At 39.7% G+C, this 26185-nt stretch overlaps 1 protein-coding gene across 1 annotated transcript in view; it reads right to left on the bottom strand.

Annotated features, from left to right (window-relative positions):
- Positions 1 to 7288: 7288 nt before the first annotated feature.
- prdm6 (PR domain containing 6) overlaps positions 7289 to 26185 on the bottom strand; it is an 80300-nt gene continuing 61403 nt past the window's right edge. The window contains exons 6-8 of the mRNA XM_046385811.1: positions 24727 to 25108; positions 12725 to 12901; positions 7289 to 7924 (exon numbers count right to left, since the gene is read on the bottom strand). Of these exons, the coding sequence (XP_046241767.1) occupies positions 7813 to 7924; positions 12725 to 12901; positions 24727 to 25108 (671 nt within the window). The 3' untranslated portion in view covers positions 7289 to 7812. The remainder of the gene's footprint in view (positions 7925 to 12724; positions 12902 to 24726; positions 25109 to 26185) is intronic.

Below are 26185 nucleotides of genomic sequence, written 5' to 3'. Positions count from 1 at the left end.
GTGAAATACAAGGTGCAACAAAATTAATTGGCAGCTATTTTGGTAAGTCAATTTTTATTGGAAAAAAAAGACATTTCAAAGTTCCAGTTTCTCAAATTTAAGTATATGCTGTTTTTCCTTTTAATAAATTGAATTATTTTTTAATAATTCTTAGGTTTGTGCTATTTATCAGACCAAACAATCACTGTCGATGTGTCACTGGGTAATTTTTAGATATATTTTACCATCCATTCATCCATTTTCTTCCAATTATCACAATGGCAGCTGGCTAAGCAGAGTATTCCAGACATCCTTCTCACCAGCAACGTTTTCCGTCTTATCCTGGTGTTCCATGGGCCAGGTGAGATATGCTATATCTCTGGAGAATTCTGTGTCTACCTCAGGGTCTCCTCCCTGTTGGATGTGGCCAGAAAATGCCCAGAAGGCCTCCAAATCAGATACCCAAATCATCTCAGCTGGTTCCTTTTGACTCTGCTCCTTCAGATGCTGCAGCTTCATAGCGTATCTCTAACAAAATCTCAGCATGAACATACGATCGACGATCTGTGAGTTCAAACTGATTGAACTGGAAATAAAGTTCAGTTAAAATCTGTGCTTTCCTCACTGGTGATACAATAAGTATGTGAAGCTGCAGCAATTTCTGAGAGAAATTCACATCGATGTCTGTACACATTACATACATGTGATCACACACACACACACACACACACACATTTGTCTGCTCTCATGACTGATATAAAACAGTACATTATTAATACTGTGGAAACAGCATTTTACAGTTGTAGTTGTTTTGACTACTTTATATACAGTTAGCTAGCTAAGTCCAGTGGTTCCCAACCTAGGGGTTGGGTTGGGTCCCTCCAAAGGGTCCCAAGATAAATCTGAGGGGTTGTGAGGTGATTAATGAGAGAGGAAAGAGAGGGAAAAGTGATTATTACGTTTCTCAAATGTTTCTTTGATTTTTTTTTTTCTTTAACCTCTTTATACTTGGAACAGTTCAAATGAAAATATTTGAAAAGTTCAAAGGTGAAATATCTCTTTGGTTAAACATCTGAAACATGAAGAGGAGTCATAACTCTTCAGCAACTTGTAATTGAGTAAAGGAACTTGGTTACAGCAGGAAGGTTTACTGTAATAGCACACACAACACACACACACACACACAACATGTTTAACTTGCGGTCAGTTTAACAGCAGACAGATTTTCTCACAGAGAAACTTTCCCACTTTTCTCCTTCAACGTGTTTCCAATTAAAACTAAAAAAACCTCGCAACTTCATGTTTAATTGGTTTTGAAAGTGTGACCTCTTGTCTGCTTAATATTTTCCTCACTTTGACAGGAAATTCCACCAAAAGCAAACCATTACATCCATTAAAGACACACACACACACACACACAGAGCTAAACAACTTCACTGATAGCTGACTAAGACTGTTATTGTTGATGACCTCTTTTCTTCTCTTGGAGCTGTCACAGTTCATAAAAAACAATCAAACAAAAAAAAAACACCAAGACCTTCCAGCAGTCAGCAGTTTAGTTATATATAGATAGATAGATAGATATACCTGTATGTCTTCAGATGTTATTTATCTACTACAATTATAATTATTATTCTTTTCTTCACTTAAGCCAGTTTCCAAGTGACCAATTATTCTAATTATGTAATTAATTACTACTGCATCTGTCTTTTGCTGTTTTTCTTGTTATATAAAGTGGATATGTCTTTCAAATCATGTATGTTTTATATTATTTAGGTTCTGAATCAGCCATTCCTGAGGTTTTTCTCCCTTTCCTTCCACATTACTTTGATGTCTTTTTCATTTTAACTTGTTCAAATAAATAAAACTCAAATCCAAAACAGTTAGAAACCTTTTTTCCTCCTCAGCCTTGTTTCTCAGTCAGCAGTTTCCCTCCGTTTATTTTTCTTCTTTCACACTAACTGCCTCTAATTAAAACTACCACTTCCATAATCTCATTACATGTAATCTAATCTGGACTCATTCAGACATTTAGCCCAAAAAGAGAGAGGGACATGAGAAAGACATGAAACTTTTGGTTGTGTGATCATTTGTTTGGCCTCAGGGTTTGGATCCGGTTCCCACGGTGAAAAAACAGCTGTGATTGATGTTTGAAAGCTCTGACTGTGTTTGTTTTGGTGAATTTGTCGAATCCTCGCAGGAATAATCTCTGAAATCAGACTGGAAAGTGGAAAGTCCAGTTTGTGTTTGCAGACTGACAGAGCTGAGGTCAAGGCGCTGCTCTGCGTGTGTGTGTGTGTGTGTGTTACAGATTATTAGTGGTAAGTAGAGGCAGCTGTTGATCGGTCACTAAACGTCCTGTGTGGCAATTTATATTATTGTTTGAACTAGAAAAGTATATTTCAGTGGGTCAGGTGATCTGCGTGGGGCAGACAGAAGCCACACCCCTTTTCTATATGCTCCAATCAAAGCTGAGCGAGAGACAACTTTCAGACAAAACAACTGACAGAGACAGACAGAATCATGTCCACCTTAACTTTTCATTTTTCTTCTGAACCTAACCACTTTTCAATCTCAACAAGAGGATAATCAGATGTTTTAACATTATCTTCCATAAAGTTGCATGAATAAACATTGCAGAAGAATAAAATCACAGGGAGCATCACCGATAAGAATCAAAATTGGATTTCAGCTTTATTTCCAATGGAACAACATCTTTTTGGATTTTGATCTCATTCTGTCATTCATCTAAAAAAAGGGGGGGAGGGGTGGGTGGGGGAATCATGCAAACAAGATTGAGTCAAAATGGATACAGAGTCTTTCTGTTTGGCATGACATTTTTTTTTTCATCGGATTTTGTCAGTCATATTAAGAGAGGAAATGATTATCATCATCAGAAGGACTGAGCAAGATTCAAATCTGTCCAGTAGATCCAAGAGGTTGATTTCACCCACAAAAAACCTTTCATATTTCCAACCAACTCAAAAAATCATTTAGGAACCTTTAATTTATATGTGACACCAAATTTGTGTTTAAATTTTCACTCAACAGCAAGTTTACATATTTATATTTGCAGAGTGGTCCTTGATGGACTGCTGGAGTCAAAAATACACTTTGAATCAATCTACTTTGTGACTACTTTGAGACGTCACCTTGTGGAGTCAGAAAAAAGGACATGCAATATAAAGGTATTTGATTTGACACACTGTAGACACTTTTAAACATGTCATCAGGTTGTCCATGTTTACAGTGTGTTTGTATTTAAAAAGTGGCAGCTGAAGGACCTTTTGAAGTTTGCCTCAGAAGTTGTCCTGAGGTCCATCCTGGATCCTGACAGATGTGAACAGAAAGTGAATTTGCTCAGAACTCTGGTTCATATTCACATTTATGTTCCTGTCAAATTATTTCATGTCAATCCCACTGATCCACCATATAAAAAAAACCCCATAGTATTTTTCTATATACAACACTGGATCAATAAGAATTCTGAATAAAGTGATATCTCACTCTGCATCAAAACTCTCTTACTTTTAGTAACACAAACACGTCTGTAAGAGTTTGAAGAGCTGTTGTTTCAGTTCCAACACGCGTGTCCCACTGATCTGCCAAAACCACGCAAACATCAGGATTTTATTCACATAAATATGTTTTAGAGTCCTTAAGCAACACTTGATGATCTGTGGCTATCAAGTGTTGTAATAAACTGTAATAAACAGAAAGACTGATAGATGTTTCCAGCTGTTTAAAAGTATTTCTAGAGCTACATGTGTGCTTTCATAATATAACTGTACAAAATTCACTAAAAACAGAATGTATGAAAAGTACTTAATTGTCAAACAGTCCAGCAAACAAGAAAACCGATGATGTGAGTACTGTAAGACCAGCAGCTCCTTAAGTGAAAATGCAAACACTGATGCTGATTGAGCAACGACTCAGAGGCTAAAACGACGTTTACAGGCAGTCTTAGAAGAACATCAACGTTACAGCCAGAAACGGTACCCAAAAGTCCTATTGACTGGTGTGATCTGACTCTGGTGCTGATGGTGGCCCAGCAAACTGTGATTAATCTGAACAAATCCAGTAGCCATATTTGAGCCAACTTTGGTTATTTATTATTTATTTATTTTATTTTATTTTTTTTGATTTGGCACATATTCAACACTTTACTGCCAGAACAGAGCCAAGTTTGCTGGCACTCATCTGCAACTCTCCTGACTTAAAAGGTTTCTGTTCAGCACAGTCCTGTAAAGTGGCATGTTGAATGCAGGCTATAATTAATTACAACTTGTACATGTTTTAATTGTCACAAGCTAACTAGAAATAAACAGGGGGTAGCTGTGAGCAGACCTTCCCTATCCAATGGTGTTCATAATGAATAAATAACTAAGGCTGAGTGTGAAAGAATGACTAAATGTGCTCAGAAACTCTTAGAGACGTATTTGTGCTAAAATTACAGGTGTTTTACTGCAGTGAAACATCCCTCTGAGTTTTCTTTTGGAGTGCAGATTAATATCCACCAGGTCTTTGGGAAGTTACAGTTTTTAGATTATTATTATTATTATTATTATTATTAAAGCTTTTTAAACTCTCAGGCACAAAAACCTATTTGGTGTTCTTGTAATAACTGTGCTTTTACCTTCACTCATTTCAATACAAAGTGTATCATAATGACACAGTACTATTTACACATCTGAGATTGCTCGTGAATGGATTCAAACTTGCATTGCGTGGCAAATATAAACTATGAGACAAACACATATTATGAGAGATGAGAAAGTATCTTTCAAGTAGAAACATTTGCCCTTTTTTAGATTTTACTAGGTTTGTGCCTCAGGTGATCACCTTCATACTCATCTGAAATTTAAAGAAACAGCAGATGGAACACTGTAGGAAATGTTCACTCTGAAAATGTTTTAAATATTTAGATGAGAAAAAACACAGACTGACTTTAACCCAAAGACTTTTTTAAACACTTTTCTGAACTGTGGGATCATTTCTATAAAAACTCTCTTTAATTCTTTCCTTCTTTTGCCACCATCTTTTCTCCTGCCAGCATCAGAGCTGCAAAATTAAATTATCAACATTTCAAAACAAAAGTGCACGAAGCATGATATGAGCAAGAAGATAAATATAATTTGTTTCTTTTGTCCTTTCTTTTTCTTTTCTCGTGTCACTTTTTACAATACATACTCCTTGTTATTTTTTGTTCATTTTGTGATGTAAAACCCGACTGTTGTCCTCAGTCGCTCACGTTGCTGCTCATTGTGCATTCTCAGTCTGTTTGCTTTGGTCGCGCCCTCCTTTGGCATCGTTATTGCAAAAAAGAAAAAAGAAAAAGAGTAAGGAAACCGAGAAGTAAAGCTACAGACAGAACATCAGTCTGTTTTTTGGTATTTCATTGTTTTTGTCTCGGTTTCAAGAAAGAGTTTTCTTTGGAAGGAAACCTGACGTGATTCCCAAAAGTCTCCAATAAATATCCTTATCCAAAAAACGTTAAGTTCATTAGTACGACTCCTTCTTCTGAAAATTATTCTTCTGTGCTGGAAAAAAAAAAGATCTTTGGCTTTGGCTGAATCAGGATTCTCTCCAGCAAGATGAATGTGGCTTTAATGTCTCTCTTTTCCAGAAGTCAGTCAGTCAGGTAAGTCAAAACTGTAAACAGTCGGAATATGTTCACACTAAACCGGCTAAATATGAAAACACCCTTAAAGAATGATATCCATTTCAGATTGTTTTCTTGAATATCTCCATCCACACTGAAATGCCAGGACAACAGTAAAATCTCTTATCTGTTTTCCTTTCATGGCCCCTAAAAACAAAAATGTTGATAACAGGGTTGAATTAGAGGTGACAGAAAGTTGTCTTCTCAAATTTACTGCCACTTACCCACGACTTTAATTTTGCTCAGTTTTTCTCTTCCACACCACAGGGCAACACAAAGCAAGTCTGTCAGATTAGATTCACCTCCATTTGATCAAATGTGACAATCCAAACGTGACAGATTTTTACTTCTGGCATGCTTAGTAAAGTTCTAATCCACAGGCAGTCATTTAAATAACACAAAGCGTTTATTGTCTATATGTTGTAAATTGCTGTGAACACACACACATAAATATATATAAAACTATGAATGAAGGCTCTCGATCTCACTGTGAGCTTTTATGGGGCTATGGCAATGATTTTTAACGTTTGAATTGTGCCATGAATTACAACATATGATGTTTGTCAAATTTTTTTTTCAAGAAAAAAAAAAAAAAACCTCACAGTTTGTCATAAAATTGTTAAAGTATAAGACACTGAAAACCTGTAATTAGTAAGACTACACACCCAAGAGTTGTGTAAGCGACGTGGTCTCATTTAAACTCACTTAAACATATGAATGAAGCTTGTAGCCAGGTTGTGGAACATCTCACTCTTCTTTCACATAGCTGCAGCTGTCGACTTCTCCAGACTCGCAGCACTTTTACTATGTCAAGGTGCTGGCCATGCTAGTGTTGGTGACAATGTGCGAGACGAGATATATAGTTCACTGAGTAGTTTCACACAAAACTAAAAGGAACTTTACTATCTTTATGATAAGCTGTGACTTTCTTGACTTGCAAAGTCAAAGTTGTTTAATTCAAGGCACAGTTCACAAGAGATAAAAAAATTTGTTGTTTCTGATTATGCATGTTTTTCAAAACAAGGTCAGCCAATTTATACTATATAGACAAATGTATCCAGACGGACCTCTTTATGGGGCTGTTTTTCAGGGGTTAGGCTTAGCCTATTACTCCCAGTGAAGGGAAATCTTAATGCTTCAGCATACCAACACATTTTGGACGATACTGTGCTTCCAACTTTGTGTCAACAGTTTGTGGAAGGCCCTTTTCTATTCCAGCATGACTGTGTCCCAGTGCACAAAGCAAAGTCCATAAAGACATGGCTGGATGAGTTTGGTGTGGAAGAACTTGACTGGCCCACACAGAGACCAGACCTCAACCCCATCCAACACCTTTGGGATGAACTGGAACAGAGATTGTGAGCCAGGCCTTTTGCTCTACAGCACGAATGGACAAAAATTTCCACAGAAACACTCCAAAATTTTGAGGAAAGGTTTCCCAGAAGAGTGGAAGCTGTGATAGCTGCAAAGCTGTCTGCGTATATAGAATACAATGACATAAAAGACCCTGTTGGTGCAATGGTCATGTGCCCCAATACTTTTGTCCATATAGTGTGCCTCTCTTTGTCCCACAGTGAAGGAGAGTTAAAAACTAAAAGGAAGTGATACTGAAAAAAAATCTGACAGCATAAAAAAACGAAGAAGACAGACATGAAAAAATATATCTGATCACTGTCATTGAAAAACAGATCAAAATACCAAAAATCGTGAAATAAAATGAAATCATTTTAATATTTCTGTTTTATTTCTCAGGGGACTTTTTTGTATTAGCAATACTTGTTTCAGTGCCTGTTTCCAAAACAGGTGTTTCAATGTCAGTTCAGGCTTTGTTTTCAAAGCCAAATTTTTGATACTAAATTTTAAGTCACTGATCTTGCCCCATAAAGCTGTCTGAAGCATATTATAGCCGATGGGGAAATAAAATCAATAAATCTATTAATAAAAACAATGCAATTTCTTTCCTGTATACTCATATTTTAACCTCTTTTTGCCCTAGCAGTTTGGTGGAGATTGTGTGGTTCGGTCACTTGTATTTTCAGATTCTTCTTTTTTTTTGTTTGGGGTGGGGTGGGGGGGACAAAACGGTCACAAAATGAAAAGAAAAAGATGAGTTTTCAAATTTAGCTGCCTTAATGTGGATAAGGTGTCAGTCAGTATTTTTCAGTCAGGGGTTAATCCACCTCGATGGACTCGCTCTCATTCACTGGCTTACACTCATTGGGAAGTCGCTGATGTCGGCTGAGCTGAGTGGCCTGTGTGAAGCTGCGGTCGCAACGCTCACACCTGTCACACACACACAGACAAACACATATACAGAAAGAAAAACACACAAACAGTGATTAGTTTTAGAGTTCATATAAAGAGAACGTCAGAAAAGCACAACACAAGAACATTAAACAGCACAGAGACACAACCTTCAGATCTGTCAACACACATGTAAACACACACACACACACACACACACATTTTCCTGGTAACTCTAATATCCAGTGACAGTATAAAGTGTGTGTGAGGCCCAGCAGAGCAGCAAGCTGTAATTGTTGCCCTGATCTTCACAATCTGACCAACAAATTAGACACACACACACACACAAACACACACACACACACACACATGAACCACCTGTCAATAAGCTATCTAGTGGTCTGGGAAGGGTATTCCCATTTCACACACACACACACACACACACACACACACACACACACACACACACACACACACAAAAGCACAGACATATCCAGGCCTGATAAAGCAGCATCACTGTCACTTTCAATAGAAAGAGAGAAGAGACTGAGCCTTTAGCGGGAGAGGGAAAGGGGGCAGTTAAATGTATATAAATGTGTGTGTGTGTGTGTGTAAGAGAGAGAGAGTGTGTGAGTGTGGCTCTTCAAAGAGAAAGTTGTGTTGAGGTATTGGACCTAGCAGCCCTGAAACAAGACTAACATGCTGTTAGATAGATAGGAAGAGGGGTAGGGAGGGGCGCGTTAGATAGAGGAGAGGAGGAGGAGACATGGTTTTTTTGGACTGAAGCTCAGCCCAGTGTGAACTGAAAGATGTTTTTGCTCATTAAATATAAACACTTTATAAACCAACATCAAATATGTTTTACAGTGTACTGAGTTGGTTAAAGTTATTTAATAGTATTTTTCCTTTTATATTTATTTATTAAATTATATTCGTACATTCCAAGAGTCATCAATAAATGAAACACTCTGACAAGAAAAGAAATAAAAACAAATCTGTTATTTTCCGTTTGAGTCCCTCTCATCTTGTAAATTTTCTTACAGCACAAGAAAAACAAAACAGATCGCTGACTGAAGTGAACTGCTCTGCCCTCAAGTTGGTCCTTCTTGCTCTAATTTGTCTGTAAATCTACAAAACCACAACAGCTACTGACATCAAAGCTCCTCTGAAGTTTCTCTGTCACAATGGCTCATCCATCAGGACAGACACAAAGAAGGTTCTCCTGCAGAACAAAGAGCGAACCTGAAACAAGGTGGCTGCAGTCCGCTGGCTATCGACCAGTCAGCATCTGCTGCCGGCCGCCTCCTTCTTTTCTCAGTGGGGAAAAATAACGCCAAGCATTTTGTCCTGATAAAATGACAGAGGGAGCTTTAATCACATTTCGTCAAAGACCAATGAAGTTTCTGCTTATTTTAATCCTCAATCCTTTATAAAAGAGGACACAAAGGGAAATAAACAGTGCAGATTGTGTTTAGAATAATAGGACTGATGGAGCCAGAAAGATGCAGATACAAGGACAAGAATTCTCCACTGACAGCATTGTTAATATTTACTGCTGGAGCATTCAGGCAACCTGCAACACATTCAAATTATTCTAAATTCCACTGAGTATATATTTTGATATTAACAAATCAATAGTGTGAAAGTGCTGAACCCTCCAAACTTTGTAGCCACGTTTGGCTTTTAGCATCTTTAGCTCATAGTGTCGGTTCTCCAGCTACAGTAAGCCTGTCCCATGGGCTCTAACCAAACGTCCATATAAAACCCCCTTCTGAACCCCGGTGCACTACCTCCCCAGCACCAAACAGCAGACAAACAGCTAGCTTAGTGGTTAAAACATCTTGCAGCTAAAGACTGAGGCAATTTCATTTATACCTTTGGATATAAATGAATCGGGATCATCTAGATGGACAATCTTCAATTCAATACTCATTCAGAGCTTAACTTTTGTACTATGCTCTTTGGCATTGAATAATTTACAACATAAACTTAATTTGGAAGCCTGTTGATCAAAAACATAATGAATTTCCCTTCAGGGATAAATAAAGGAATTCTGATTCTGAAGTCAAGGAAACATGAAGGAGAATTCATTCAAGGACTAAGGAAAAGACAACTGCAGTGCTAAAAGAATTTGACTGCACTTACACTACCCTATATAATTATGTAACCTTGGATTATGTAACAAAGGATTGGCATGGGTCTGCTGTGGTGAAATTACAATGATCCCAAGATGGTGCTGGTCTCATGCATTAGTTCCTTTATGTTAATCGTGTTGTGTCATTTTGTTTTTCAAGTTTACTGTCTGCTAATCTCCAATTAGTATTACTGTATAAAAACACATAGCAAGAAAGGCATAATGTGTTGCTCCAGTACTTTTGTACGTCACTGTGAAGAGATTTGGCAAAGATTTGACAAAACATCTCATATTGCTTTCTCTTGAAAGACAGACTTCTGTGTTACGGTTAATGTGGTTTTTATTATCTGACTATAAATCTATGACTATAAAAAACCACCACACAACTCAGTAAACAGTTTGAAATGTAGACTTGATAGTGCTTTGAAGTTCCTATGGCTGGTACAGGATGTTGATGTGTAACCTGGTGTAAAATGGTGCTAGAATTTAAATGTTGCTGTTGCAAGGAATTGGCAGGAATTGTGGGACAGCATTATATCCTTTCCTTTTATAAAGGATGGTCCAGTGTATTCTCTGCTAATTGAAATAAGAAAAGGAAGCAGTGAAGCATGTTTCCTTATAATTTTGACAATACAAAAAGCTGTTATTATGGCAGTCACTTCCGAATAATTCTGGGTCATTGTATTAAGTTTGGAACACTAATTATATCCTAAAAACCACAACCTGGGACACACATCAGATGCACACAACACCTCATGAGATGATGATATATAGAAGCTGTGTTGCTGTATGGTTGAGTCGCAGCACACAGGCCTGAGCTGGTCAAGCTTTATGATAAAACAGTAATGAAAAGTTGAGATTGCTGAAGAGAATAGCAGGGAAAACAACGGCAGCAGTTTGACAGCCTCCACAGTCCAGTGAGTATCAGTGCTGAAAAGCTGCCGACCGCACAGAATCCCTGCCTCCGTCTCCTCAACAGGAAAATAAAGTTGAACGTTTTCCTCCTGACAAAGTGACAGTGGCAGCTTTAATCTATTTGCCGCACCGTCCAAAAGGAGATAACTCCCCAAGGCCATCGATCCGCTAAAGATTTCTGACGCCCGTCCATGATTGTCTTTGTCCCGCTCTGCCTCCACCGAGACTCTGAAGTGCTGATGAAAAGGTTCAGGGTTTCCTCCGATTGCTTATTAAGAACGCTGATTTGCTTTAACTGGATTTCTCGCCAGCGCTTCTCGTTTCACTTTTTACACTGTGATCTCTTGTTCCTCCGTGCTCTTCCTCTCTCTCATTTTCTCACTAGTTCTTCTCACCCTTTCGGTCTCCATGTCAATGACAAGTTCGGATTTCTCTGATTGCTTTTTAAGAACATTAATTTGTTTCACCCAGTTTCCCCCCTGACCCGTGTCCTCTACATTTCTCACAATTCAAATCCCTTATTTGGCTTTCACCACTTTCTTTAATATCTCTTACTCTTTCGCTCTTTCCCCAGTGTGACCCTCCTGCCCTCTCCCTGCATGCTGACCTCTGTGTCCACTGGGGGAATCTTTATTGTCCTCCACTGCTGATGGGATGACAGCATGACAACAGAAGCTTCCAGAATCCCCTAATTGCAGTGTAGCTTGCCCTCTAATTATTCCCTCTTCAGTCAGTAAAAAATGGAAATGAGCAGTCTCAGTGTGCAGAGATTCATTATCACAGTGCTAAATGCTGTGATCGAGCTGCTTCTGTATTTACGAACAATGTGTGCATTTCACTGATGTTCTTATTCACAGTGATTTACAGCGAGCTAAAGACAAGAACAAGTGGAGATTTTCATTGATGGCCAACATCACAAGAAGTCATGGGTAAAGAGAGTAAAAGCCAAAGGTCAAAGCAGCCATGACAGCAGATTTAACAAAATATTCATAAGTCCGCAGAGAGTCATGAATAATGGATGAAGCCAGAAATAAGGTCTAAGAACAGCACAGCAGGGTTTTTTTCCTCCAGACCCGGACTATGACTTTCTAGCCACAACTCTTTTAAGTTGCAAAACCATAATATCCATGAGAAAAATGGCCCTAAAATAAAATGCAAAAGATTTCAAATTTGTATTTAGTGCAAGAGTGATAATTCAGACAAGCGCTCACAATGCTGCCATTTGCCCTTTCTATGAAAATTTCATCATTCTTATATGAATAAACACACAACATTCATTGTACATTTCTTCTCTGTAATAAGCAATTTTGATGGGAGGCGGTGACAGTGGCACAAGGTTGTTCACCATAGATAGCAATATTACAGATGACATTATTATAGATAGTTTTCTAAAACTGCCTTACTTTATCATGTACTACAACAGCAAACCGGAGAACCGGAGGAAGCACCTTATTAATGATCAGCTTGTTCCATATATGACATTCTATATTGTATGGTGAGACTGTGTTGTATTTGGATCAATTAAAGTGAATTAACTCGTTGTTGTCATTCACTGAAACTTTTTTCTTTTTCTTTACTAAAAGTGACATGCCTGATAGCTAAGAGGCCAGCAGGCGATAGCTATGGTGTCAGGAAGTAGAAAGGGTGTCAGTAGGTAGTTAAGAGGATGTCAGTAGGTGTTAGCTAGATGCCAAGTGAAACTGGTCAGGCCAGTCAGAGTCTGCAGCAGGTGGGAGGGAGCAGAAGGGTGGGTGGGCTGGATGGGATCGGGGGTACTCACTGTTACTTACTTGAACGGCTTCTCCCCGGTGTGCGTGCGTATGTGGTTGTTGAGTGTTGTGGCACCAGCAAATGCACGGCCACAGTATCCACATTTGAAGGGTCGGTCACTTGAGTGCGTCACCACGTGATTCCTCAAATCCGACGGCTGAGAGAAAGACTGGGAGCAGTGGCCACACTGGTATGGTCTGAGAGAGAGAGACAGGTGAGAACGTGAGACATGTGTATGTGTGTGAAGTCTGTGCTTTTTCCTCGTCTCGCATTGCAGAGCTGCTGTTGTGATAGAGGCCTTGGCAGAATCTGGACTTGCTTGAGGATGCCTTGCATATCTGTATTTTGTAATGATGTGTAATAATATATATATTTTTAAATAATAAATAATAAGGATTGTGAAATAGTTACTTGGTCAGATTGTTCAATACATGGACAAGTTTGTCTCTCTGATGTTTGTACTTTGTTTATAATCCTGCACTGTATGTCGAACACAGCAATTAATTGTTTTTTCATTAAAACATGGCTGAACTACTTAAAGTCTAATTTATATGTGGTATCATGTTCTGCAGACGGGCACAAAAATTTAAAAGAGAAAAATCCTTCATCAGTTATTCATTTCTTTTACTTAATATGGATGATATTTGATAAGTTTTTCCTTACACACTCACACACACGTGCATACAGGGCAGGGGGAGCTGGACACTGCTCTGGTAACCATGGCAGCATGGCCCTCATCAACAATGCAGACTGAGATCATGACTGGACCATCTATCACTGTGTATCTGTGTCTGTGAGTGTGTAGTTAGAGGGAGTGAGATAGAGACAGTAACAGAACACGAAAAGACGATAGATATAGATATGAAGACATTGTGTGTGTCTGGGTGTGTGTTCAGCCCAAACGGGAGCTCACAGTGGGAGTGAATCAGACTGAAACAAACAAGCAAAAACAATAGCTGTGTGTAGCAGTGTCCTGCTTCCACACAGCAGCAGATCTAATCTTATACCGTTTCTATTTATTGAGCCAAACACACAGTCTCCTGCTATCATTATCTAGTTATTTTGTTTGAACTTACAGGACACATCCAGCGTGATCACAGATGCTGCTCATATCTTGAATCCCCTCTCTGTTTACCATTATCATTTTTCCTGCTTCCATTGCATTTACAGATGTAAGAAACATTCCCTTGTTCTTGATCAAAATATCAACCAAAGAAGCAGCAATTTTAAGTATGAAAAATAAAGGTACATTTTATTCCTATTCAACAAAAACATTCAAACAGAGTATTCCGACTTTCCAAATCAGGCACCAAACGAAGCACCAGGACCATAAACGTGGACCCTTGAAATGATCAGAAAGACAGTCTAAACCTGGTGCTTCTTTGAAGGTGAAGACAGTCCGTCCTTATAGACAGCAAAACTAATGCATTTTCTGGTTTTCCCAGCTAGAAAGATCTGGCATTTATGGAATGAAATAAAACATTCAGTAAATTAAAAATCAACTAATAAGCAATTATGTAAACAGAAAGACTGTAAAGCAGTAAATGTACTACTAGTACTAGTTTATTGTACTTCGCACATTACATTTTTGTGGATTACCATCATCATTTGCCCTTCATCTTAATTTACTACAACACACAACACTGTTGTGTTTGTCATTTTTCTCATTAATCACTCCACCACACCCAAATTTTTCCTGCCCGTCCGGTGGGGGAATCGAACCAGCGACCCTCACAATCGATCACAGGCTGCTTAACTTCATTGTCTTGCTGCATGACCCAGCTTTTGTTGAGCTTCAGAGTATGAATGAGACCCTGCTATTGCCCTGCAGATCATACACACCATTCTTGTTCACTGTTTGTCTGATGGTGGAACAGTGACATTAGTCAGTGCAAGAAAGGTCAGTCAGTCCTTTGAAGTTACCTGAAGATTCCTTTTGAATGTTAAAATACCTGACTCCAATTACCCCTTTTGAGGAACTGATTGTCCAAATGAAATCACATACTTTTTCTGTCAAAGACATTTTATGTTGGATAAATTCGCTCAGTAAATAAGTGAATGAGTATATTTTCTGGATTAACGTAACAAAGATATGATTACATTTCAGGTCACATTTATGTAGAAATACAGAAAATTCTAAAGCTTTTACAAACTTTCTAGCGGCAGTGTACATTCCCACAAACATGCTTTCACTTTACCTTGTTTATTACTGTGTACCACTGTGTTCTGTGTTAGTTAAAATGTCTCTGCAGTGATATGACTGGGACAAATTTGTGTGTGCTGCCTGTAGTCAGAAACTAAAGCGATTCTTATTCTGAAACCAATAAGACAAAACTCTGACATCAGTACCTTACAAATAGGTAAACACCCCAGAACTAGAATAAAACAAATAGACCAACATCTTCACTGCTCCAATAAATCACCTACTGTACCCTGAGAGGATGTACAGAGCACACATACATTTACACACAAACACAGAGAAAAGTAATAAGAGTAAAATAGTGTAATATAAAATCGAAAAATTCTCACTTGCAGTTTTCCACATAAAAGGCGTCTCGCCGTGGGGGTCGGTTCATTTATCAGCCGGCTGGTCTATAAGTTCACGCCTCAGTGGGCCGCAGCACTATTTATTAGGTGGGTTTTCTATGAAGAGCTGCATTGATTGTGAATAGTTTAAGTTGATGAATGTGTGGATATTATTTATTAAGGCAGCAGGCCGGGAGATTAATGCCCGGTTATTGTTTATTACAGTAGAGAGAAGGGGGAGGAGGTGGTGAAGCATAAACACCTCCATCACAAACACACAAGCAAACACAACACACTCACACAATCACATATGTATGTGCATATGCAACCAAGATATTTGCACACACAAGCACATGCAAATATGTTCTTCTGCACAAATGAATAAAATTCCAAAACTGTTGCACACAGTGACACATATGCAAGAATTACCACACACACATGGTCATGGTATTTGTACTGTATTATAGTTTAAAATGAACCTTGTACAACCTGTAGTTCATTGTTCAGGTTTATTTCCAAAAGTATGACATATTCCTTTTATAAAGTGAGTCATGTACCATTTACCTGGCTATCACAAAGGCAGAGGTTAAAATGATTTTCTCAAAGTAAAAAAAAAGATCTCAGTGTTTTGGGGCACGTTCAATCTGAGAATGATGTGTACTCTTTTGCTACAGTTTACCAGTTTAACATAGTACATTTAACATAGCACCAGAACAACGTGTTTCCTTTTAATATTCTTTCTCTGAGGTGTTATCCAATCAGCAGGGATGTGCATATAAATCCTGCTGTATGAAAAAGTCAGACTAGGCAGCGCACTTACGTAACACTACAAGGTGTTCAAGGAAGCATTGTTCCTGATTAAATGAACTAATGCTCTTCTCCATCTCATGGACCTGGCACTCAAACCAGACTTCCTTTTGCCAAAAGCAACACACCCACACCAACACAGCCTCTTGCGTTTTGTTTTTAACTCTGTGCTTTTTCAGTTTAAACCCTTGCTTAGACTTAGAAGCTACAAGTGAAAGTTAAGTTACATAAAACTAAAACACACTTTCAATACCAATATCATTAAAAAATGCCACTAAATTACCTAGGGCACAAAGCCATATCTTCAGTCCTCTTGTTTTGCTTGTCCAGCAGTCCAATCTAAATTTACAACATAAAATAAGGGCAAAGAAGCAAATCCTCATACCGAAGTAACTGCAACAGATAACGCGTGACATTCATCCTTATGGAATTACTGATAACTTGTATTTCATGAGATCCAACAACTGAAGATATAAATCCTTGTCTGTTTTGTCTTTTCTTGCTAATGTCCAATACAAACAAACCTGCTCTTCCTAAGTAGTTGTACTGTGCAACTAACTGACCAGCAACTCTCTTGGCGCCCATTAGCATCACACAGTTATTCAGTCTGATGGTGTTACAGCCTGTTGACAGCATGGACAGCCACATATGTTCAGAGTCAACACCGCAACAGGCTAGCAAAAACACAAAATAGACGCTTCGATTTGGTTCACAGGCAATCTAATAATACTTGGTTTGGACGAGCGATGAGAATATAACCGGCAGCTTTGTTATTCCCACTTAGTCTCACCTCCGTGTATGTATGTGCGTGTGTGTGCATGAGATCTATAAAATTAGTCTTTTTCAACACGTCTGTGAAATGAGGTTCAGGACAATAAACCTTGTGTTGCCTTTCAACACAACATGGGGTAATAACAACAGAGTCGGTGTCAGCGTGTCACTGTGTCCGCACATTAAAACACATGAGCTGATGAAAGAGACAGAATGTGTGTGTGAGACTTAAAGCACATGTAAACCAGCTCCTTGTTGCTCCAGTTATTAAGACAACATGGGAATGAAGTTTCTTGGCACACATAAATGCTTTCAATTCATCTGAGGGAGTTCAGAGGTCAAGGAGGTGTGTCATGAGCGGGGAAAGCAGGGGGTTTGGTTGTTGCAGTGTTTGAGCTGCCCCACTGACTGCAGGGGGGGAAAATGGAAAACCACACCAAAAAGTGAATGTCTGTGTCCAACAACTTACTCAGTTCACTAAAAGGTAGGGAGAACGAAATGAAACATCACTGGATCAATAAATAACACCAATATGAATCACAGATAAGCATTTTATTCTGCTTGAGAAGTAAAAAGGATTCTGAGCAGGAAGAGTTTTTGAGCTTTAAAGTTCATTACTGACTCAGTGAATCTGTGTATGTGTTTGCAGCATGCAGCGATGCAGAGTGAAGTGTGTTGATTGACCCATATGGAGTTGGTCTAATCCATATGGAGTTATATCTGCGCTGTGAGGATGACTCCTCTGTCCGCCTCGTATGAAGACATTATTCCCCTGAGACCAGTAGCTATAAATCACTGCTCCCGCCTCGTCAATATACAATCAATGGCTCTCTTAACACATACACTCACTCACACACATGTAATATATGTATGTGTGCAGACATCCAAATACAAATAAAATCACTGGTAAACCCCTATACAAACACATACAAAGTCCTTCATCTACTTCTCATGTTGTCTTTTGCCCACACCATCCATCTCTCTCTCTCTCTCTCTCTCTCTCTTTCTTTCTGTCCCTCTGTATGTCTCCATCTCTCTCTTTGACTGTATTGACTGACCTATTAAAGCAGAAAGCTCAAATAATGTCTTCTCATCAACCAGCTGAACTCATCAAATGAACACAAAACAAAAAATAAGCTAACAGCCAATATAATGTCATCACAGAGTGGGACTGTGCTGAGGTGGGGCCTTTGTCCTTCCAAGACACACTGTCATTTGAGTCTTCCTCATAGAGTGAGAAAAAGATTACAAGCCTCTTATTTGCAAACTTTGTCCAGGACCTGCTCTCAACAACAAAATCAGTTATAGTTACAGCAACTGAAACAGACAAATGTAATTTAACAGCACTACCAAAAGCTCTATTTAAATATGTTAAAATTCACTCATATGCAGGTGCAACACGAAGTAAATTTTTATTGTAGTAGCAAACATGACAGATATAAATAGAGTTTGAAGGAATTTCTACAGCTCGTCCATCACCATGATGGATCATTATTAGTTACTCCTGCGGCTACACACTAAAAAAAGAATAAAGTAATTTCTCAACACATCTGTGTGTCCAGCAGGGACAACACACATCTGTGTTAGTATGAAATGCAAATATGTCCTAGCTCTTGGGTGATAAATCTCCTGAATGTCAACTGTTTAGCAACACAGAGAAACAGTCTTGTTTTATCCTGACATGCAAACCTTTTCAGTTAATTGTGTCGTTGTGAATTTTCTCAGCTTATAGTGCAGCAAGTGAGCCTTGAAGGTTTGTGTTTCATTTAGGTCTACAGAGTTGGGAAACAGAGAAAAACGGTTTTACCTATTTTTTTTTTATTATTATTTATTTATTAATGATCAGTGTGTGTCAGTCTATATTACCCTTTGCAAAGTGATGTGTCCTGCTGCAAGTTGAAGCTTTTCTATCAGACACACAAAACTGAGATGTTATCGGGAGTACAGTGTGTCATTTCAAGTGTTCCACGGAATCAAGCCAACTAAAGGAGACCTCAGGGCAGAAAGTTCAATCCAGCCAACTACAGCGAAGTACATAAGGCTAACAGTAATTACTACTGCTGTATGGTAACAGGTCATTTGAACAATAGCCTTGGATGTGTGATTTGGTTAGCTCTTGATCATAAAATATCTAGCAACAAAATGATGTTCTCAGATTTTGAAGTTTTGAGGGGGCAGCCGTGGCCTAGAGGCTGGAGAAGCGGCTTGTGATCGGAAGGTCGCTGGTTTGATTCTCCCACCGGACAGGAAGGAAAAATTTGTGCGTGGTGGAGTGATAATGTCAACAACTCCCATTACCTGGCTGATGTGCCCTTGAGCAAGGCACTTAACCCCCAATATGCTCCCCAGGCGTTTAAATAACGAGCTGTAAAGCAAATGTTAGTTAGCATTTTGCAAGTCTGGAGTCCCAGAGGTGTAGATGGAAAACAACAACCTCAGTACTAAATGTCCTAAAACTTCTGATATTTCCAATGCCTAAATGCTGCTTCTTATGATATTCTACATGTTCTCAGGGTTCAGGCTACACTACACATCATCATTAAGATGATTCAATCATCATTTAGTGAAAATACAATAATAATAATAATAATAATAATAGTAATAACAATAATATATACATGTATATAATAATATAAAAAATGAACATCACTGACATCTAAGGACACATAAAAACCCAAAATTTGTTCAGTTTTATATCTGGGAAAACATCTTGCCTTGTCGATTTTCTCAGCTGAGGGTTCTTCAGATTGTCCAGGGATTGAGTTAAACATTTAACATATCCTATTACTCATGTGAGATTACTGAGTAACAGAGAATGTGAGATGTTTAATGTGTCACTGGAAAAAAAATGAAGAACCATATGCTGAGGCCAAAACAAATATCAAAATGAACATTTAATTCCTATATAAAATCAACTCTGTGATGATGCACACTTTCAGTCAGCTGTAAACTTTCTGTCCTTTGATATACAAGCATGATTATATCCATAAACAAATACAGGCTTTTTTCATAAACAACATCAGCCACCAGAATGAGACCTGAACTGTGAACACTGGAGATCAAAGTTCTTAGCAAAAATACCCCATTTTCAGTAAAACCACTAATGACTCTTTTAAACACCAGTGCAGTAAACACATCAATCAGAAAAGAAGAGGTTATTAATTTTGTTCAATGCAGTGGCTTACACTGCATGGCTTTTGTAGCATGTCAAACCTGTAAACGCAGTGCATTTCTGTTTTTTCTTTCTGTTCTTTCTGATTTTGTTTTTCCTGATTCATCACTCATCACCATCAGAAAACTTAAACAGTATCCTGCATCCTGACACCAGTGTAAAACTAAATTGAAAGCATTTCCAAGGCCTCATTGACATAAACAAACTGCTCTGCTGATGATGGATTTTGCTGAAATGACACAGGGGGAAAAAATGACACAGAAGACAAAAAAATCACAGAAAAAGAAACACTCAGCAGAAAAAAACAAACCTGAAAGAGATGGAACTGAGAGGAGGTGTGTGGTGTTTTCTGAAGCTTATATAAATAGCCATCAGTCTTCAGCTCCAAATGTTCCTATCAAGTAAACATCAATAAATACGTATGAAGGGAGAGTGGGAATGAGAGGGGGAAAGAAGTGTTAAGAAGAAGGGAAAGATAGAGAAGCTAACAGTGGAAATGCTATCACTATTTGAGACTCCTTACCCACAGAGCAGTCATACTGGTATAATGCCTAAAAACTCAAACCTGTCAGATACAGATGAGTGACTTAAGTATAAACCAACATGGGTGTTAGTACCCTATACAAAAGACAAAAGTAAACAAAAGTATGCAGACACACCCTTTTATGGGGCTGTTTTCCAGGGGTTGGGCTAGACCCCTTACTTCCAGTGAAGGGACTTCTTAATGCTTCAGCATACTAAGACATTTTGGATGATGCTATGTCTGCAACCCTGTGGCAACAGCCCAGGAAAGACCCCCTCCACCCAAGCATGACTGCACCCCAGCATACAAAGCAAGGTCCACAAAGACATGGCCGGATGAGTTCAGTGTGGAAGAAGCCGACTGACTCGCACAGAGCCCCAACTTCAAGCCAATCCAACACCCCTGAAACGGAGAGCGCGAGCCAGCCCCACCCACCCCAGGTCCAACACCAGTGCCCGATCCCACAAATGCTCTACTGTATGAGTGGGCGAAAACCCCCACAGAAACCGAAATCCCACAGAATTTGATACTTCCCAATACTTTTGTCTATGTAATGTATGACAACAGCTTCAATAGTCCTTGACATGGATATAAAAGACCTTTAAAACCCCCTTAAGGACCACGAGAACTACATGAAGGATATCTTACCATAGTGATGCCATAGTGGTCACAAAAAACACTGAAGAAATCGTGTGCTTTGTTCAGACTGCAGGCGGATTAAATTTGTTTCTTAAGTCAGATCTTTGAGACAGACTATTCATGCTTCCACACAGGTCTTTGTAAGCAACCAGACATCACCAACCTGTCAGCATGAAATGTGGTGGTACCAACATATTTGTCAGTAAACATATACCATGTTTAATGTGTTTTTTTTTTGCTGTCAGGACTTTCTAAAATCAATCTGAAAATCTGAATATGCAAAGAAAAAGATAAAGAATTCTGGTTGGCAGTCTAAACAAGACCTTAGAACCTCCTACACAGGTTTGGGCATTCGCACCTGCCATGATGACCTGCAGATGATTTTGCACAGTGGCGGGTAAATAAAAGTGGTGTAATAGAACAATATGCGCTGGACCACAACAGAGGTTGAATTTGCAGTTTGGTGAAGATAATCATGTTGCACATGAACATGCGTTCATATGCACGGCCATGATGTGGACATTCCAGCATCAAACTTTGTGGGGACTAGTCAGTCCGGACAATATATGACTGTGAAGGCGCTCCTCACAGGTGCACATAAGAAAGACAATCATTACCCAGTTTCTCAGTCAATGTTCAGAAAAAAAATCTATAGACTACAAGAGTAATTTTTATTACTCATCACTTCTGACCAATTTGAAGTGTGTGGTGGTGTCTGTATTCGCACAGACACTGTACTCTGCTCCGTCTTTGTGCATTTATGCAGCTCTGTGCAGCCTCCAGCTACTAACTGCAGGAGGTCAGAGCTCTTTAAAAAGGTAGTGACCTGCTTACAGTTGTCTTCATTTCTCCATGATCTGTCTGCTCTGCTTTCTCTCTGTCTGCCTCCGCCCCACCAAAGGTTGTAATATCTTGCAACTTGCCATCCTGTCATCTTTTTTTAGGTGTGAAGTACAATGACAGAGCATAAAAATGAAATCTGATGCTGAGTAACAACATGAGGTTTGAATCTACTTTGACGATCTTATAGAATCCGTTGTCTGGTTGAAGTTAGGTGATGGGAGTTCGTAAATGGGGGCCGAACATTGCTTTTTACATGGGCAGAGTGACCCCGTGATGGGCATACTGGTCCAACTTCTGTCCACACGAGTGTGAGGTACAGTGGGGCCTTGGAGCACCAGGACTGTTTGGCTTGTTCAGCTGAATTTTATCTGCTCCTCTGTCCCATAAAACCTTCCTATTGACAGGCAGCTCCACATCGACCCTCCCTCCCTCCTCCATATCCAGCCCACATTTTTCTTCCCTATGAGTATTAGTTTATTGAATAAGTGGCATCTGTTTTCCTGGCCCCGTCACCGTAAGGCGAGGTATTTCTCACTGACGCACCGCACTGATTTATACGCTGCTCTGACTCTCCCTGCAAAAAATAAAGCTAAGCAAAAAATTTCCAATACATCCTGCATCCCCCCGACACACACACAAATACAAACACACACATCACATCTCTTCTTCCCTTCTTTCTCTATCCATGCTGTATATAATTAAGTTGGCAGATGTTGTACACACTCAAACACTTTTACACTCTCTTCACTCTTCTTTTTCCATAAACTCCCACTTCCTGTCATAAGCAAACATTGTGACAAGACGACCAAAGTAATAAATTACGACTATATGTCTATATGTTTGCGGGCTTCCTATGAAGAAAATGTAAAAACAAAAAACCTGCAACAACAGGTTTTAAAAACTCAAATGCTGTGTCATGCTCATTGTCCTAATGTTCAATTCTGGGTATATTACAAAACATACACAGATGCTGAAGTTGTTTGTTTAATTTTCATTTTTGCTTCCATACCCTAAAGGAAGAGAGATGGAAAAATCAAATTTTAATCTCTTTAAAACAATCAGAAGTTACAGGAAACAATCTTGTGTATCAAAACAATTGTCCTTCAAACTTTTCAAACAACTTGTGTACAACAGTCTGTATATTGTGTCCCCAAGAACTTTACTACTATGGAGCCTAAAAGTTAAAAGTGATTCAGTGTATTGGTTTTCGTTCATTTGTTTGTTTGTTCATTTTCTTCCTCTTATCAGGGTCCAGGTCACAGGGGCAGCAGTCTCAGCAGAGAAGCCCGGACTGTCCTCCAAGGCATTCCCAGACCAGGTGAGAGACATAGTCCCTCCATCCTGTTCTAGGCCTGCTGGGGGCCTCCTCCCAGATCGACATCCCTGAAACAACTCCCTAGGGAGACGTCTGGGAGACATTCTGAACAGAAGCCAGAACAACCTCAACTAGCTCCTCACGATGAGGAGGAACAGCAGTTTTACTCAGAGACCCTCCCGGATGACTGAGCTTCTCACCCTTTTTGTTAGGCTGAGCCCTGTGGAGGAAACTCATTTCCCCCGCTTGTATTCAGGATTTTTTTCTTTCAGTCACTACCCACAGCTCATGTGGTGAGGCTGAGGAAATTAAACTGATCACCTAGACTGACCCGTAAATTGAGAGCTTTGACTTTGGGCTCAGCTCTCCCTTCATCAGAACTGGTATAGTGTCCACATCACAGCAGGCGCTGCTCTGATCTGCCAATCTCCCGTTCCATTTTTCCCTCACTCATCAGCAAGACCCCAGGATACCCTGAGAACTCCTGCACTCCACCCTTTTCTGGCTGAGAACCATGGCCTCAGACTTAGAGGTGCTGAGCTTCATCAAGCTGCTTCACACTTGGGTGCAAACCACCTCAGTGCATGTTGGAGGTCACTGTTCTGTGATGCCAGTAGGCATCATCCACAAAAAGCAGAGATGGAATCCTAAGGCCACTGAATCTGACACCTTCCGCCACTTGGCTCCAGCAGGAAATTCTGTCCATAAAGGTTATACATAGAACTGGTGACAAAGGGCAGCCCTGGCAAAGTCCAAATCTGACTGGGAACAAGTTTGGCAAAGCAAACCAAGCTCTCACGCTGACAATGCAGAGACTGAATGGCCCTTAGCAACGAGCTGTCCGCCCCATAGTCCTGGAGAACCCCTAAATCCCTCTTTAGACCCTGATGGTGGACACTTGCTCCAAGGCAAGTGGCACAGAGGCACACTAGATGGTTACACTCAAGGATAGCACTGCCCTCTTGGTGGGAGCCAGGTGGAATTGGAGGCTTGTGTGTACTCACTCTCATCTTGGGTTTCACATCTGGGAATGATGCTGCATCTAGCCTCTGTTTCTTCCTCAGCTCAAACATCACTTGACGGCATCAACTGAACGCCCAAAAAAGTCCAACAATAACTGGCTCATGCAAGCTTCAGAGAGAGTCAACCATAGGTGTCTCTATACCACCAGCATGGATGCCATCTGTCTTATGAACCATGTGTATCCAAGCTGATGTCAAGTACATCATAGTCATCATTATGGTGAGAGGCCTGCCCAAGCAGCAGTTGGCTGGGCCTAGTGAACTCACCGAAAGAGAATGTGACACTGACACAGTGGACTGGGAATTGTATCACATGATTCTGCCATGATACCAGGTTGCAGCCAGCAGGTTACCCAGCATTAACATTCATATAAAGATAACAATATTAATAGATGCTTTCTTACCTGTCTGGATTCTGCGGACAGACGTGCATCTGCAGCAGGATCCTCTGGGTGAAAGTTTTAAAGCACTGGCCACATTTCCACAGGTGCCAGTCGCTGAAATCACTACTCAGCTGGCTGGTTGAGGTTGGGCTTGCCAGGACCCGCTGGTTCTTTGACCCCAAATGGCCAAAACTGGACTCTGACTGAGCACCAACCCCAACCTTGTCCAATAGGGATAAATTCTTCGAGCAGGGAGGGTGAGGGAAGACCAAGGAGCGCATGAGGGCAGTGGAGTGGGTGGAAGAGGAGGAAGATGTGGAAGAAGAGGGTTTGCCATTTTTGCTGAAGGACTGGAGGGACTCCTGCCTGGTCATGGCTTCCACCACTGTGCCTGGGACATTTACTGGAGACAGAAAGACAGAAATGATTGATTATGGAGCTATTTCTTGATTTCAAGAGAATAAGATCTGAGAAAGACTTTCACAATAAAATCTGAAAACCTAAAGGTGAAGCACTTTACCCAGCGCCTTTGCTAGTCATTTGGGTGCTCTAAGCACAGATGTTTTGTGGTGCCATATCGTTACTTGTACCTAGCCTATTGTGATGATTTTTTCATGAGCCTGATATTTTGGTGCCCCCGCTGACACTTGCCCTACGTGCTTTGTGTAATGTGTGGAGCAAAGGTGCTGAATTTACCAGTAGATGTGTTCAAAAGCCTCACCTGTGGTCATGAACTCTGGTTAGTGCCTAAAAGACTTTTGCAGATGCAAGGACCTCTGAGAGCTATGATACATTACTACAAGTCAATAAGGTGCTAAATGTAAAAAATATACTTGACCTGCTACCACTGCAATGCAGACCTTTGCAAATGATGTAAAATGGACACAGACCTAGATCCACTAATCCATTCTTAATCCAAAGCAGCTTCTGATGTCTGTTTGGTCTGTCACCAGGACAAATTTTGTGTGTGTGTGCTGTTTTTGATGAATAAAAGTAATTTTAATTTTGTTTTTGTGATGGAAACAAAAAACCAGCCATAATGTCCTCAATCGGGCCAGATCCACCTAGCTGGCCTAGGGCAAGCTACAGCTCCTGTTTCCAGTGAACAAAATTCTGGACTCAGTAAGGCTGTTTGGGGTCTGTTCGTTAGTACAGTTGCACTGACATGCTGTTCAACTCTCTCACCACAGAGATGCTTCTCAAACTATGGCTATGTCTCAGGGCCTCCAATCTGTTTATGGTGGGTTACCAAAAGACGACAGTACCAATGAGTATTAATTTACATAGACAAAGCCACCACATTGTTCAGTATTACTACTACTACAAGCAATGCAATTGCTACTGCTAATGATGCTGTTACTGCTAATATTATTACTACTTTCGCACTTCTGCTACCACTACTAATACTACTATTATAATGCCAATAGCTGTTACAATAAGAATAATAATGTTCTTACTTCTACAACTGCATATAATAGTG

This window comes from Scatophagus argus, chromosome 4 (genome assembly GCF_020382885.2).
Source record: "Scatophagus argus isolate fScaArg1 chromosome 4, fScaArg1.pri, whole genome shotgun sequence".
In the NCBI taxonomy this organism is placed as follows: Eukaryota; Metazoa; Chordata; class Actinopteri; family Scatophagidae; genus Scatophagus; species Scatophagus argus.
This window is presented reverse-complemented; position numbering and strand designations above follow the sequence as displayed.